This window comes from Oryctolagus cuniculus, chromosome 1, assembly GCF_051225735.1.
Source record: "Oryctolagus cuniculus isolate XC-2025 breed Fujian yellow rabbit chromosome 1, ASM5122573v1, whole genome shotgun sequence".
In the NCBI taxonomy this organism is placed as follows: Eukaryota; Metazoa; Chordata; class Mammalia; order Lagomorpha; family Leporidae; genus Oryctolagus; species Oryctolagus cuniculus.
Genome location: NC_142867.1, coordinates 224,712,762 through 224,728,157, shown reverse-complemented (window position 1 = coordinate 224,728,157; position 15,396 = coordinate 224,712,762). Strand labels below are relative to the sequence as shown.

Genomic DNA, 15,396 nt, shown 5'->3' with positions numbered 1-15,396 from the left:
GTGTACTTGTCCATGTCTGGCTTCTTTCCTTGGCAGCGAATCTGTGAGGTTTATCTGTGGTGCCTATTGTATCGGTAGTCCATTCATTCTTTTTTTTTTTTTTTTTTTTGACAGGCAGAGTGGACAGTGAGAGAGACAGACAGAAAGGTCTTCCTTTTGCTGTTGGTTCACCCTCCAATGGCTGCCGCGGCTGGCGCGCTGCGGCTGGCGCACCGTGCCTATCCGATGGCAGGAGCTAGGTGCTTCTCCTGGTCTCCCATGGGGTTCAGGGCCCAAGGACTTGGGCCATCCTCCACTGCACTCCCGGGCCACAGCAGAGAGCTGGCCTGGAAGAGGGGCAACCGGGACAGAATCCGGAGCCCCGACCGGGACTAGAACCTGGTGTGCCGGTGCCGCAAGGCAGAGGATTAGCCTATTAAGCCGCGGCGCCGGCCTCCATTCATTCTTATTGCTGTCAAAACCTAGGGGACTTGAAGGGTCCTGGAGGGAGAGGCAGGGAGGTAGAAGGTGGAGCTTCAAGCAGAATAACTTGTTAAAATGGAAACCTATTATATGTACTAGAATTCTTTGTGATGTTTTGTTTGAAAAGGATTCTAGAGCTTAAAAAACATTTGAAAATGAAAGTTTTCATTAGTTCAGTCATTTGTTCAAACACATACAGAGTGAGCATCTCTCATCCAGAAATCTGAAATGCTTCCAAATCTAAAACTTTGTGTCACCATGCAATCTGACCTTAGGAGAGATCACATCAGCACACAGGTGCACTAACAATAATGCATAAAATTATCTCGAGGCCATGTATATATGACACATAAGTGAATTTCACATTTAGACTTGGGCCCCATTCCCAAATAATCTCATTGCATATATGCAGATATTTCTTTTCTTTTCTTTTCTTTCTTTCTTTTTTTTTTTTTTTTTTTTGACAGGCAGAGTGGACAGTGAGAGAGAGAGACAAAGGTCTTCCTTTGCTGTTGGTTCACCCTCCAATGGTCGCTGTGGCCAGCGCGCTGCAGCTGGCGCACCACGCTGATCCGATGGCAGGAGCCAGGTACTTATCCTGGTCTCCCATGGGGTGCAGGGCCCAAATACTTGGTCCATCCTTTACTGTTCTCCCAGGCACATTAGTAGGGAGCTGGATTGGAAGCAGAGCAGCCGGGACTTGAACTGGAGCTCGTATAGGATGCTGGTGTTGTAGGCAGTGGCTTTACCTGCTATACATACAGAGTGGGAGAAGAGAGAAATCAAGGGAGCTAGGGGAGTGTCTTGCTGCAGGAGTGGAAACCCTGTAGGGAAGGCGTCGCTGAGCCATAGTGTTTGAGAGGAGATCCCGGGGGTAAGTGGGGCTCGACCCAGGTAAGGGGTGAAGGGAATGTGGGGGTCTGAGCAATGCGAGAACTAAGGAGTACTGGAGATTTTGGTCTTCCCCTGAGATCAAATGGAGAGTGGTTGTGCGTTTTAGCCCTTCAGAGTTTTGTTTCTCCGAGGTCTCTCTGGATGCTGGATGGAAAGTGGACAGTAGGGGGAGCTCAAGTGGGAGCTGGTAGCCCAGCTGGGAAGCAGACCAAGTGATTGGGGTAGGGTGGAGAGGACTGGAAGGACGTTTAGGGAGCAGAATCAGCAGTCCTTGGTGAGGGGTAGGAAGGAGGAGGTCAAGGTCGACTCTGTCTAGGGTTAAGAGCAGTTCCCTGTGACCACCTGCTCCTCCTTCGTCCCCACCAGTCCTCCCCAAATGCCACTCTCATTCTACGCATGTTCCTGTGCTGCTGCGCCAGCCTTGCCCTGGTGGACCTCGTCCCTGTCTCATCCCGGTCGCCCTTTGCACGCCGGCGTCCTCTGGCCCACGCCGGTCTCTCAGAGACTTTTCGGACATACAGTGACAGCACCGTGTGTGTAGCACGCTCGGTGCCTAAAATACTTTCACATCCATTTGCGGTTCCTGGTTATCCTGGGAGATCAGCAGATCTGGAGGAATACCCTCACTTAGAGCGGATTTGAGCTTGGGCGGGCGACTTCTAGCCAGAAAGGCCAGAGCTGAGATTAGAACCCAAGTCCCTGACTTCCAGTCTGACACTAGGTTCATGCTCTTTTTATTTGCCTGTGTGGACGTAGGATGTGCCCACAGTGTCTGCTTTGTAACTGTGACATGTGCCTTTCCTTTTGCCCTAACTGCTCAGCACCCCTCCTGTGTACCTGTGGTGGACCCTTGTTGATGGGAAATATTGTTACTAATATGAGGTGTGATGCTCTCAACTCACTTTCTCTGCTTTATGATTTTTTCATGGTGAGGAGGGGCAGGGTTGGGATTTGGGATCTGCCATAGAAAATGCCCCTGGTTTTCTCCTGTGAGCTAGAATTTAGAGTGGAAAGAATCCAGAGAAAGTGTTGAGTGTTGAAAAAGGTAGTGAGCATGGTGTTTACTGAAAGTTCTGTTGTATATTGGTTGGAAAACTATGTTAGACCAATTTCGTGCAACCTTTCCTCTCCTTAGGTCTTGCTGTCTACCTTGTCTGTTAGCCCAGATTCAGTAAGAAAAGACAAGGATAGAAGGCTTGACTTAGCAATTAGTGAGGTCCTACTTGGTCCTGAACCCTGGGCCTGGCACTGAAGCTGCTTTATTGCATTTGATCATTGTAACCATCGAGTGAGGCAGCCAGCATTCCCATCTCAGTGGGGAGAAAACTGAGGCTCACAGGGGTGGGGGAAGCTGCCCAGGTTGGTGAAGGGGGTGGGCCTGGGCTGACACCAAAGCCCCTCTGTCATGTTGTTAAGTAGACATTTGCTGGTTTTCTGGTGTTTTTTAGCAGTTAGAGTAAGAGGACATTAAAAACAAAAGCAGTCATATTGTTGGGAGTAAATTTTATCTCTGAAGCTTTAAAACACAAACAAAAATAATAATTCCATTAGTAGAGGAAAATTGCACCATACTACTGGGTATAAATTTTATTGCTGCAGTAACTGTAAGATACAAAGATGATGAATGAAAAGTTGGGACATTTATTATTGGGAGTATATTTTAGTGGAATAACTAAAACACAAAACAAACTGAGTAATACCCGTGCTTGTTAAAAATTGCAGTCGGCCTCCTGATGGTGTCTGTGACTCAGAGGGTAAAACGCTGGGGTCGGACTGGGCCGGGTGGGGGTCGAGGGGCGAGGGTCCGGTCGTAGAGGAGCTCCACAAAGCCCGGGGCTGCTGCGTTTGTGAGTGGGCAGTGGGAATTCAGGACGGGGATAGTCTTGTATCTGGGGCTCCGGGAGGAGGGGCTGCTGGTACTTCAGGCAGATGAGTGCCCCTCGAAGGGTGACGGAAGTGACTGGGTCTCCGTGAATCTGCCATGGTGCCGAGCCAGAGGGGAGCAGAGGCAGTGGGGGCCGAGGGTGTCTAACGGCACTAATCAGGACGTGGAGATGGTGGCCTCGGTGCTGGCCCGGGGGTGATCTGTTCTCGGCTCAGACCCCAGCAGTGGGGTGGAATGGGGCCTCTCGCCGCGGCTCAGCGGGACCAGTGTGGCCTTGGCCTGTGCGGCTGTGGGCTCGGATGCCGAGCGCTCAGATCCGAGGGGCAGAGGCACCCGTGGGAGAGCACTTCAGTTCCAGGAGGTAATCATCTCATTTTTCACATGAGGAAACCGAGGTGTGAGAGGTAATTTGCGCAGAGCCACACTGAGGACGTAATGGAGTGGAAGCGTGGAAGCTGCTCTGTCCCGTCTCAGAACCCCTGCTCTTCTTCCCGATTGTTCACGCTGAATTCCATGAAAATTATGTCATTGCACGGGGCCATCGAAGTCTTCTTGGTGAAAGGAAAAAATCCCAGTAGTCTTTCTTTGCAGACACCTCGTGTTTGAGACTTGGACGAGGATGGCCCTCTTGACTTTCCGTGGGTCTCAGTAACAGTCACGTGGCCTGCACATGTGAGCCTCTGAGCACAAGGCTGTCAGCAGGGAAGGCTGAGACACCCCTCAAGTAGGGCATGGGAGGCTGGTGGTGGAGAGTTTTTTTTTTTTTTTGTGGTGCAGTTTTTCTGAGAAACTAACTTTAGGTGGAGCCATTTCCTTTATTATCCTGCCTCCTGGAAACCTGCAGTCATTCTTGAAATCTGATGAGGACTGTTCAGTCTGTCTCACAAATCCACATCCAGCCCTGGTTTTCTTTTGGCGCCCGTGGTTGAGGTCCTGGGTCTGACTGGTGTATGCCTTCCCCACTGTTACTTGTCACCCGGATAGAATCTTCCACGGAGCCACAGCAGTGCTCACCCTGCCTTTTCTGTTGGGGTCACACACAGTGCAGGCTGCTTACGTCATTGCCCCAACTGCGCCCTGTGTGGAGATTGGGCCCTGCGCCCTGTGTGGAGACTGGCGCTCATGCACTTTGAGCGTGCTGCATTTAACCTGCTTTCCCTCGGGTGGCACAAGTTGAAGTACCCCGCCCTCACTCCCGCAGGTTGGTCTTTGCCCCATCCTGCTTCTCTGTGCGGTGGTTTGTCTCATCAGCTCGCCACCTTTCCTGCGCCGCCAGTGGATGCGTACCTCGCAGGAAGCTTCCTGGTGGGAAATTTGGTAATAGCTGCAGGATGTCTTACCTGTGTGCTTATGGTTGGACCCAGCCAGCCATTCCGTGCAGGAATCTGTCCTCAGGAACTCACCGGACAGTAGACATACAAGGATGCTTTTACTGTACATTGCTTATTATAATAAATTACACTGACATCTACTGGATGCTTTCTTTGAACCAGGAACTATATTCAGAATGTTTAAGAGCATTATCAGACGAATGTGTTATGTGTGTGTTAATATAGATAATATATATAATAAATAAATATATATTTAAATGCTATTTATTTACTTGAGAGGGAAAGTTACAGAGACAGGGAGAAACAGAGGAGAGGTCTTCCATCCACTGGTTCACTCCCCAGATGGCCACATGGCTGGAGCTGGGCCGATCTGAAGCTGAGAGGCAGGAGCTTCTTCTGGTGGGTGCAGGGGCCCAAGCACTGGGGCCATCTTCTACTGCTTTCCCAGGCCATCAGCAGGGAGCTGGATCAGAAGTAGAGCAGCCGGGACTCAAACCTGCACCCATATGGGAGGCCAACGCCACAGGCAGTTGCTTCACCTACTATATCACAGTGCCAACCCCTGAAATATCTATGTTTTAAAAGATTTATTTACTTATTTGAAAGACAGAGTCACAGAGATAGATCTTCTATCCTCTGGTGTACTCCCCAGATGGCTGCAATGACAAGAGCTGGGTCAGGCTGAAGCCAGAAGTCAGGAACTTCCTCGGGGTCTCCCACAGGGTACAGGGGCCCAAGCACTTGGGCCATCCTCCACTGTTCTCCCAAGCATATCAGCAGGGAACTGGATTGGAAGTGGAGCAACTGGTACCCACATGGAATGCCAGTATTGCAGGTGGCAGCCTAACCTACCACACCATGGTGCCAGCCCCAGAAACAATTGAAATATTTTAAAAATAGGAATTGATTTAATTCTGGCACCTTTCATACAGTGAGCTAATATGTATCTTTTACATATGAAGACACATAAGGATTTATATATATTGATGTAAAAGGATGTTTTTCATGTATTAAGGGATAAAACCAGCTCATCGATGTGTCCAAAAAGGTTGTGTTTTGTAGAAATGGTCTGAAAGCCTGTGTACGATCCTGAGTGACGAGATTGTGGGTGATTCTTACTTTTTCTTATCTGTGTTGAGTTACAGGTGTTAATTTTTTTTTTTTTTTTTTTTTTTTTTTTTTTTTGCACAACGAATCTTCCTGGTCTCTCTGGGGCTGTTGAAATGGTCACCCGTTTGCCTGTTTTTGCAGCAAAGCAGTTGAGAGCCTAGCAGAAGGGGGCGGCTCTGAAATCCAGCGGGTGAAAGAAGATGCTCGGAAGAAGGTGGAGCAGGTGGAAGAGCTCCTGACCAAGAGGATGCTGCTTTTAGAGGAGGCAAGTCTGGGGCTCGGAGGGCCTGCACACCAGGTGGGCACAGTTTTGTTCCTTGCGAGCTGTCAAGGGTTTTGAGAGAACATCTCCAGGGTCCTGACTTCACTGTATGTACTTTATACCCATAATATAACCCCGTGAGGACACCGAGGTACAGACGGAGTGCTAACGAGCCCAGGTTTATTCCTGAACTCAGGACTGCTGATTCTGAAGCCTGTCCTCTGTCGCGAGTAGTCCTTTTTTAAAGACGAGGAGGCTGAGGCCCAGAGAGACAAAATGACTTTATGTGACATTAACTGGGGCTAGAACCCAGTCTCCTGACTTTCAGGCCACTGCTGCTCATGCACCTCCTGTCCCCAGCACCTTGCCTCCTCCCAGCCACCCTGCCAGCACCCAGTGGATGTCTTCTCTCTGTTAGGCACTGTGTGTAGCTTCTCCTTGTACTTATTCTCGGCTAGATGTTTCCTGTGATTGTGATGGGAGTCAGAGTGTTTCCTGGCCAAAAAAATCTTGTTCCTTGATGTTGGAAAGTTTTCTCCCATTTTAAGCTAATATTCAGAATACTGATTATTTGATTTTCAGTCTTTGATGTCTGTTGTTTCATCTCTGCTTCTGTGTCTGAAACTCTGGTCCTCCTTGGTAGATACAAAGAGAAATGGTTCCAACAAGCAGAAACCTAACGATTTTCCATTCATGGTTTCATATCAGCCTTCATGTCGTCCCCTTGGGGCTGCACAGATACCAGATCCAAGATACAGGTGAGGAAACTGAGGCTCAGAGGGCGCGCAACCCAGTCTAGGTGGTAAGTGGTAGAGTTGGAACCAAACGAAAGGTCTTCTGGGTCCACATGCTGAATTTTAGTTAAAATGCAATCATGAGGCTTTTAAGAGATGGAACCTGTTGGCTTGGCCATCCTGTTTTCCCAGTAAATACAGTGCAGTGTGTTGGGGTGTGAGCTCTGCTCTGTCACTTGCTAGCTTTGTCACCTTGGACAGGCACTGGCCTTTCCTGTGCCTCTGTCCTCCACTTGAGAAATGAGGACTGCAAGGCCTGCTTTGCAGTAGTGGCTGTGTGGGTAGCAGCAGTGCTGGCTGTCTGAGGGGGCTGCCTTTGGGTGTGGCAGCCTCCTGAGCTCTGCACAGAAGCTGACTTGTTCATCGTCTTGTCTGTCTTTTTCTTTTTTCTTTTTGCTTAAGTAGCTGGTGAAACAGGCACAGAGTGGCTGAGTCACTTGCACAGGGTCATACGGGGCAGTAAACATCGGGCAGTGAGTGTGGTTGCAAACCTGTATTCTACACTGCACTGTCTCAGTCTCTAACTTTTTAGAGTTGGACGAGGATCAAGATAATATAAACAAAGCTCTTTCTCAGAGCCTGGCATTTCGTAGACACTCAGTAAATAACAGCTTTGCCGTTTGTTGTCTGAGAATATGGGAAATGATTTTTCCTGCAGCTTTCATCGAGATTGACAGGTAGGCCCCCTGGAAAGACAGCGATGGCCTGAGGAGGTGCTTGTGGAGGGCCAGGGCTGGGAGGAGGAAGCTAGCAATTACAGACACCGAGACGCACAGAGACAGGTACATGGAGAAAGCTCCCATCCACTGGCTTTGGCCGGGGCTGGGCCAGGTCTGGTGCTGAAGCTGGGAGCTGAGAACTCAATCCAGGTCTTCCACATGGGTAGCAGGGTCCCAGCTATTTGAGCAGTCACCTCCCAGAGTCTGCATTAACAGAGAGTAGAGGTCAGAAGCCTGAGCTGGGAATTGAACCCATGCACTCTGGGACAGAGCACGGACACCCTAACCAATGTCTTAGCCACCTGGGTAAATGCCCACTCCATCAACATTGTTCTTGAGCTTTCTGTAATGCAGCGGGTATTTGACGGAGTCTCAGCAATGCTTTGATGGGATGGTGCTTACCCTTGTTTTATAGATTGGGAAGCTGGCCCCCAGGGGGGTTGAGTGCCCATGTCACATCACACAGCAAGTAAGGGGGAGAGCTGGATTTTGAACTTTGTGTTGTAATCAGCGGCATTGGCATGAGCAGCTGGAGATCCACGTCTACTCCCAGGTCCCTGTCATGAGCACCAGGCCTTTTCCCTAACACAGGCGCTGCCTGTGTGGTTTAGATGATTTTCTTGTTGGCTTCTCTGAGCTCTTGGAAAGAACATAGAGTTTTTCACCACCTAAATCACCTTGGAGATAGAGCAAATGTACTTTAGAATTGTGCAGTCATTATCTTAACAAAAAATAGTGCAGGGGGCAGTGAGGTGTGGGATGAATTTGTGTGGAGATTACGGTGGCTTTGGAATTTATGCATGGTTAGCAGGGAGAGGTGCGTTTCTCCTTGTTCTCACCGAAGCTGTAAATATTGATCTGATTTTTCAAAACCAAAAATACAGGTCTTGTAGAGTCGAGTCTTTTCCATTGGAGATGCCTATTACTCTTCAGGATACAAGAGGGAAAAATGGCTGGCAAATGTATTTATTACTGATTCTTTCCATGTATAGTACAATTCAGGGAGGGGAAATGTGCCGGAGAAAAAGTCATAAATATTTATATTTTAATCCAATTTCCTTTCAAAATGTTCCCAATTGTATTGAAAAATTGCATCAAATGCATTTAATTTCACTCTAGGATGTGAAAGCCGCCCAAGCAGAACTGGAAAAGACTTTAGCAGCGAAGGAAACCGAGAAGGCTCTGCGGCTGAGCCTGGAAAGCAAGCTCTCCGAGGCGAAGAGGATGCACGAGGGGGATTTGCAGATGCCTCTGGTGCTGGAGGAGAAAGACAGGTGTGGCGCTCGTCCCTGTGAAGTCCTGCCGTCTCATTGCCGGGAGCGTGCGGGCAGAATCCTTGCCTTTCCTTCCCTCGTTTCCCACAAGACTCCGGTGCCTTACCAAAACGTGTCCAGCATAGGAAACATGTAAAATCTGGGTGAAAAGAAAAGGAGTTCGATAGTCATAGGAAGGCCGGGGTAGAGTTAGTAGGTAGCAGTTCTTACCAGCATTCGGTTTTGGCTATAAGCTTCTTGGTAGCCAAAGGAAAAAGGGAAAAACGATCTTCATAGATGCAGGACTCACAGAGTTCACAAGGTTAAACAAACCAGTGACTTGGGAAAAGTCCTCCCAGAGGAAACTGTCCCTTGCAGTTCTTCTCCAAGGCAGCAGTGAGTGACTGTGTCACCATAATAAATAATAGTGGATTTTATGTGGCTTGTTCTCCATAACCATTTTAAAAGATATTTGTTATTTATTATTTATTTGAAGGGCAGAGTGAGAGACAGAAAGACTGACCTTCCATCTGCTGGTTCACTTTCCAAATGGCCACAACAGCTGGAGCTGGACTGGGATGAAGCCAGGAGCCCAGAACTCCATCTTGGTCCCTCAGAGAGGTGGCAAGGGCCCACACACTTGGGCCATCCTCCACTGCCTCCCCAGGCCTATCAGTAGGGAGTTGAATCGAAACAGAAGCAGCAACAGAGCAGCCTGGACCTGAACCAGAGCTCCGATACGAGATGCTGACCTCACAAGTAGTGGCCCAACCTGCTGGACCACAGTGCTGGCCCCACGCTTGTTTAATGCAGGCAGAGTGTAGTGTGAAGGGCCGGAAGCAGAGCAGTGAAGACCCAGTACAGAGCCTTTCCGTGACCCAGGGTCCAGTATGCCATCTGGTTCCGAGGAATGCATGGACAGTGTGGCGGTCTTCAGCCGTCCTTACTGTTCCTCATGTCTTGGAACCCTCTCTCTATTAAAGCTTGTCAGGAGGAAGTTGAGATGTCCTTCTTTGCTGTGGGGTGTGCATTTTGACACTGTTGTCTTGCTTTGGTGCGCTCTAAATGGAAGGTTGAGGTAACTGGACATAAGTGGAACTGCTGGCCATCCTGTGATCCATCCACTGGAGGGCCCAGCTTGTTTGGAATTTGATAGAAGTTGTTCTAAAACACATTCATTGTTTGGAAGTCAGATGAACAAACTGGGGTTGTCTGTGCAAGAGGAGGAGGCCGACCCCGAGGGAGCGCCCGGTTGCCGTTGATCCCGTGCCCTGACCTCAGCATTTGGAGGAGCTGCCATTTCTTTGGTGCTTTACGGCTTGTCTTAGCGTTGATCTGAAAATGCAAGCCTTGTGATGGGTTATCTCAGGGTGAGTGAGGAAGCGGTTCTGTGGACCTCCGTGGAGTAGGTCTCGCTTGTTTGCCGTTTGGGACCTCGTGTTTTCCTTGGCTGCGTGGCCAGGAAGCGAAGGCCTCCTGGAGACCTGCCCTTTGCTGCGCTGTTCCGGCCTCCGCAGGCTCCATCCCTGAGAGCTGAGGAGCCCCTGCACTGAGAGATTCCACGTGAACTGTCCTGTGTTGCCAGCGGATCAGCAGTGAAGTCTCGAAGAGGCTTTGGGCTTCTCTTCGTGAGGGAACTACACGTGCCCTCCCAGTTACACTGGGCGTGGGGGACCCAGGGAATAGGATGGCAGGAGGGGCAGCTGCCCAGGACAGACAGTAAACTGCTGCCGCCGAGAAGGGGCAGAGACGGGAGGGCTCTGGGCGGTGTGAGATGTGGGCCTGGGACAGAACTTCCTGGAAAGGCCGAGAGGGCCCCAGCCGTGAGTTCGTTGGTTTGGTTGCGCCCTCGTGTTTTTCTGTCTCCCATTTCCCAAGCTTGTTCTGCTTAGCACAGCGGTCATTAGAACCTGGGAGAGAGCGCTGCAGACCCAGCCCCTCGCCCCAGCAGGCCTGCTGTCCACTTCTGAGCTCCTCATCTGCTGGGGGGAATGACGGGATCAGGTTTGTTTTAAGATTTATTATTTAAAAGACAGAGTTAGAGACAGAGACAGAGACAGAGACAGAGACAGAGAGAACAAGATCTTCCATCTCTTGGTTCATTCCCCAAATGGTTGCAGCAGCCCGGAGCTGGGCCAGGCTCAGTCCAGGAGCCAGGAGCTGCATTCAGGTCTCCCACTTGGATGCAGGGGCCCAAGCACTTGGGCTATCTTGTGCTGCTTTCCCAGGTGCATTAAGAGGGAGCTGTATCAGAGGTCGAACGACCAGGACTCAAACCGGTGCCCACATGGGATGCTGGTGTCACAAGTGGTTTTACCTGTTATGCCACAATGCTGGCCCCTAGATTTGAATTTCCAGAGGGGCCTCTGGCTGCCCTGTTGGGGAAGGATTGGCCTTGGGGCTGGATTGGACCTGGCTCTTGGGCTGACCCAGAAGTCCAGACTAGAGGTGATGGTGACAGGCACTGAGGAGACAGAACTAGAAATGGAGAGAAACAGGTGGAGTTGGATGGACGGTAGAAGGGACGTGGTGGGCCTGAAGGGGTTGATGTTGATGACTGAGTGGATTCGGAGATGAGGGAAGGAGCTGCAGGTTCGAGCATGAGCCACTGGGGGGCAGCTGAGGAGAGGTGTTTGTGGATGGAGGGCATGCGAAGATACTGCTTTCCGCTGGAGCTGTGGGGCCGAGGGGTCTGTGAGCAGGTGGGAGGAGTTGGGGTGGTTGTGATGTGGCTTTGGGCTTGGGTGAAGAAGGTCTGGAGTCACTCCTTAGCTGCTGCTCAGCATGGTCGTGGTGAGGATGCCGAGAGCAGAGACGTGGGCGCCGTCCTGCCTCCCTGGGTCGCCCCTGGTAGAGGATGGCTGGGGGTGGTGATAGCTGCTGTGACAGGGGCACATTCAGGGTTCTGCGCTTTGACAAGAGCAGGGGAGGGAGCAGCTCTGCTTGGATGTGGGGCAGGGAGGGCTCCTCGGGAATCCGGGAGTCGGATGAGGATGCCTTGCCCAGCAGAACCTTGCACATGTCATGGTGATGGTGGTTCCTGTAGCGTGTGCTGCCGAGCGTGGCTTCTCATCTTTTTTGGAAGAGGGACTTAAGGAAGGGCCAGTGTTCCTGCCTTAAGTAATTGAGCTCCTGCCACCCATGTGGGTTGAGTTCTTGCCTCGCAGTTTCAGGCTCCCCTGTCCCCCTAAATAAAAATTGGAAAAAAAAAAAAAAAGCTGTAATTAGCTGTCAATATTTGAAAGTTGAAGTTTCACTTAGGCGTCTGGATTTCCAGGCTCTCTGGAAAGCCTGGCAGTGTGCGGCCAGCATCTTGCTGGATGGTGGCTGCTGCTCCCTGGGGATGGGCTTGGTGCCTCAGGTCGGCCCCAGGCCCCACAAGGCCTGATCCTCTTCTCCCGTTCCCACTCTACAACTTGATGTAAAGTCACTAAAAAGAAGATCAATTTTATCGAGCTGTAAAGTACACACAATACAATGCACCCATTTAAAGTGTACAGTTCAGTCTTTTTACCTGTCTACTTCCGTGAGGATTTCAGAGCTGGACCCCTAGAGGGCGCCCTTACTCTTCTGCCAGGTGTTTGGGGCACTGCACTGGTGCGGCTGGCACCTCAGCTGCTCGCCTCCCCCTCCCCTTCACCGGGAAGCTCCTGCCTCACCAGGGCAGATCTGCCAGGCGCTCAGGCCTTTGTTTTTGTTTTGTTTTGGTTTGGTTTTCAACCAAACGAAGTTGCTTTCTAGGCTTAGCTACAAAAATGCACTTCTGAGGGTTCCTTCGACAAACGTGCTAATTGTTGAATGTTAAAAAAAAAGTAGTGCTTGTAGCAACTGTCATTGATTGAGTGTGCCGGGAGCCATGTAGGGTTGTTCTAAGCAGCTTTTCTCCAGCCCACACTGGCACGCTATCCGCATTTTACAGCTGAGGAAGGGCAGTCTCGGAGAGGCTGAATCACTTGCCACGCTCAAGGAGCCGTCGATGCGGGGCTGTTTGCCGGCCCAGAGAAGGATGTGTTCAGCTTGCCCTGATGAGGTCCTCGCGCTGTGGGCTGGCAAAGCTTCCTTGAGGGGAGATGGTGGGATGCATAGGAGTTTATCAGGTGGAGGTGGAGGTAGGGGTGGGAAGGCGTTCTATGTAGAGGGAACACATAGCACATGCGAAGGCACTGAGGCACAGATCAGCCTGGCTTTGGAAGGGAAGAGGAAGTGAGGTTACTGAATGGTGACAGAGAGGGTGACGGTTTCTTTTAAGAGAGGGGACCAAAGCTGCTGTCAGCCCCGAGAACCAGGGCCGTGAAGCCTTGTGTTGTCCGGCGAGGCAGTGTGTTTTGGAGCTTTGCTCTGAAAAGCCTTGAGGAGTGAGTCCCTGTGTCCCACACTCCCTGGGACAGCTCTGCCTTATTGCTTGTGTTTGCCTAGGCTTTGGTGATAGATTTCTCTCGGAGATTCCTTGGCTGGGAAACTGAGGGATCCAGTGCTGCTGGCCCCTGAGCAAGGGTGTGATGGAGCAGAATGTAGCCTGGCGACTCTGAGTGGGACCGGCCGGGGTCAGGCCGGAGCCGGGGGACCAGTTTGTGTCATCCAGAGTCTGGCTTTTCATCTCCGACGTGCAAAATGCAATCCCATTAGTGTCCACTCACTAGACACGTCGGTTCTGAAGATGCCTGGCCCCATTTCCTACCTCCTCTGCCTCCACTGAGCTCCGAGAACAGCTTAGAATTAATATTTAAATTTTGTTCTCCTTTAGACTGATTGAGGAGTTGAAGCTGTCTTTGAAGAGCAAAGAAGCTTTAATTCTGCGCCTTGAAGAGGAGAAGTCTCAGATGGCATCTCCTGATGCGGACGTGGCACCTGGGGCACGCCGAGGGGAAGAGGAGGAGAGAGGAGCGGAGGTGAGGTGCCGGGACACGAAGGGCCTGGAGCGCATCAGACTCCGCCGTGGGGGGAGGGGTCTCTGCCCGGCCTGCGGCTGGCGGAAACTGCCTTGTGGGGGAGCTCTGTTCACGTGAAGGGCTGGGGAAAAGCAGTCCCTACCTGCTCACCTCTGTGGAACGGCACTGCTTTGTTGTTGCCCGGGGACTTTGTCTCATCCTTTGCATTTCCTTGGTGCGTTGTATGTGCCTGCAGTGCCTTCGTGCTGAGAGGCAGGCTTGAGGCCAGCTCTGGCCGGAGACTTGGGAGGCAGCGGGGAGGAAGCTAAGAGCTCACCTGTGCTGGGCAACTCGGGGGCCAGTGCCCCACTGCACTCAGTCTTCCCAGCGCCCTGGCCAGGGGGAGACCTCAGGCCCCTTGTTGAGTTTAGAAACAGGCTCGGCAAGTTTGTAGGTTTTTTCCCAGCCTGTGAAAGTGGGGTGTCACTAGTAGCAGACCCCAAGACCTCCTAGGCTTCTTCCCTCCCTCTGGCAGCCTCCAGGGCAAGCTGTTTGCAAGAGGCGGGCGGGCGGGACAGGGCCGTGCAGCTGAGTCTGGTTGGACCCTGATGCACATTCACCTTGAGGGGGTTCTGGGTGGTCCTGGGCGTCCTGGCTTCGATGTGGAGCAGGGTCCCTGTTGGCCACGGCAGTTTAGTTTTCACCTGCCATCAGCTGTCAACTCCTGCTGGTCCTCCTACCCATTTTCCCATCTTCTGGGTGCCATCCCTCACTCAGCCTTTTTTGTTTGTTCAGCACACCTGGTGGAAGCTCTGCTGGGTTGCTTGCCCTCACATCTGTCTCCACGCAGGTCAGGTGGGCTTGAGTGGGAGGAGGCAAGGAGGGATGGTGTTCAGATGAGTTCCCCGGCAGTAGGGGCAAGTCAGTAACCAAGGGGCTTGTTGTGACCCTGGGCAGGCTGCTGGGTCGTGGGCTTCTTCTGGACACCAGCTCTTCTCTTCTCTTAGGTTTCACAAAAGGAGTGTCAGAAGGAGAGAAGTCCTTTTGAAGAGAAGATCCAGGTATGTTGATACAATTTTTAAAAATGTATTGAAAAGTTATCCTATTCGTGCCTCTTGTCTTCTTCTGAGTACGATAGCTAATAATGTGTGACAGTGGCTGTCATCTCCTAAATGCCACTGTGTGCCCATGGAGCTGGTTTCTCAGCCTTTGCAACAGCTCTGTTTTGCATTTGTGGTCCCTGAGGCTCAGAGAGGCGAGGTCATTGCCCTGGAGCACATGGCTGGGAGCAGGCATAGCCGGGATTCAGATCTGCCGGTCTGCTTCTGAAGCCCGTCCTCCATGGGTCCCCGTCCCCGTAGCCAGCGCTGGTGTCACGCCTGCCAGCTTAGCAAGCGCTCTCACATCCATTCTCTCATTTGATCTTCACAACGGCCCAGGAGGGAGGCAGCAGTGATTACCTTTAGAAATGAACTTGGACTAGAAATGTACAGCTCAGTCTCCATCAAACCAAACTCTCGGCCAGCTTTTGTAGCATTAAGGCATGAAATTAATGATCTGTTATTTCCCCCCAAATAACCTGGTACGGTTTCAAAGACTCCTGCGTGACTGTATTCAAATTCCAGAAGGCATTGCAGTCCTGCCCTCAGGACTAGCTGCCACCGTCTTAACTGATCGGATCCCCTTCCTTCGCCCAGCCCTGCTGCCGTGAGCGGGAGCGCAGTAACTCGCAGCTGATGCCACTGCGTTCAGCTCGACTTGGAGCATTAATCACAGGTTGACAGGAATGAGATAGAATAACTGCATTTGAGTGTGCTC

General features: G+C 51.2%; 1 protein-coding gene across 7 annotated transcripts in view; it reads left to right on the top strand.

Moving 5' to 3' along the window:
• CDK5RAP2 (CDK5 regulatory subunit associated protein 2) overlaps nt 1-15,396 on the top strand; it is a 208,362-nt gene that overhangs the window by 41,843 nt on the left and 151,123 nt on the right. For 2 of the 7 annotated variants that reach the window (XM_089301654.1, XM_089301655.1), the window contains 4 exons: nt 5,824-5,980; nt 8,577-8,731; nt 13,455-13,599; nt 14,586-14,639. In XM_089301654.1, coding sequence (XP_089157780.1) covers nt 5,824-5,980; nt 8,577-8,731; nt 13,455-13,599; nt 14,586-14,639 — 511 coding nt within the window. Of the gene's footprint in view, nt 1-5,616; nt 5,681-5,823; nt 5,981-8,576; nt 8,732-13,454; nt 13,600-14,585; nt 14,640-15,396 lie in introns of those variants that run through there. The other 5 variants (XM_089301658.1, XM_089301656.1, XM_089301659.1 and 2 more) reach the window with 5 other exon arrangements.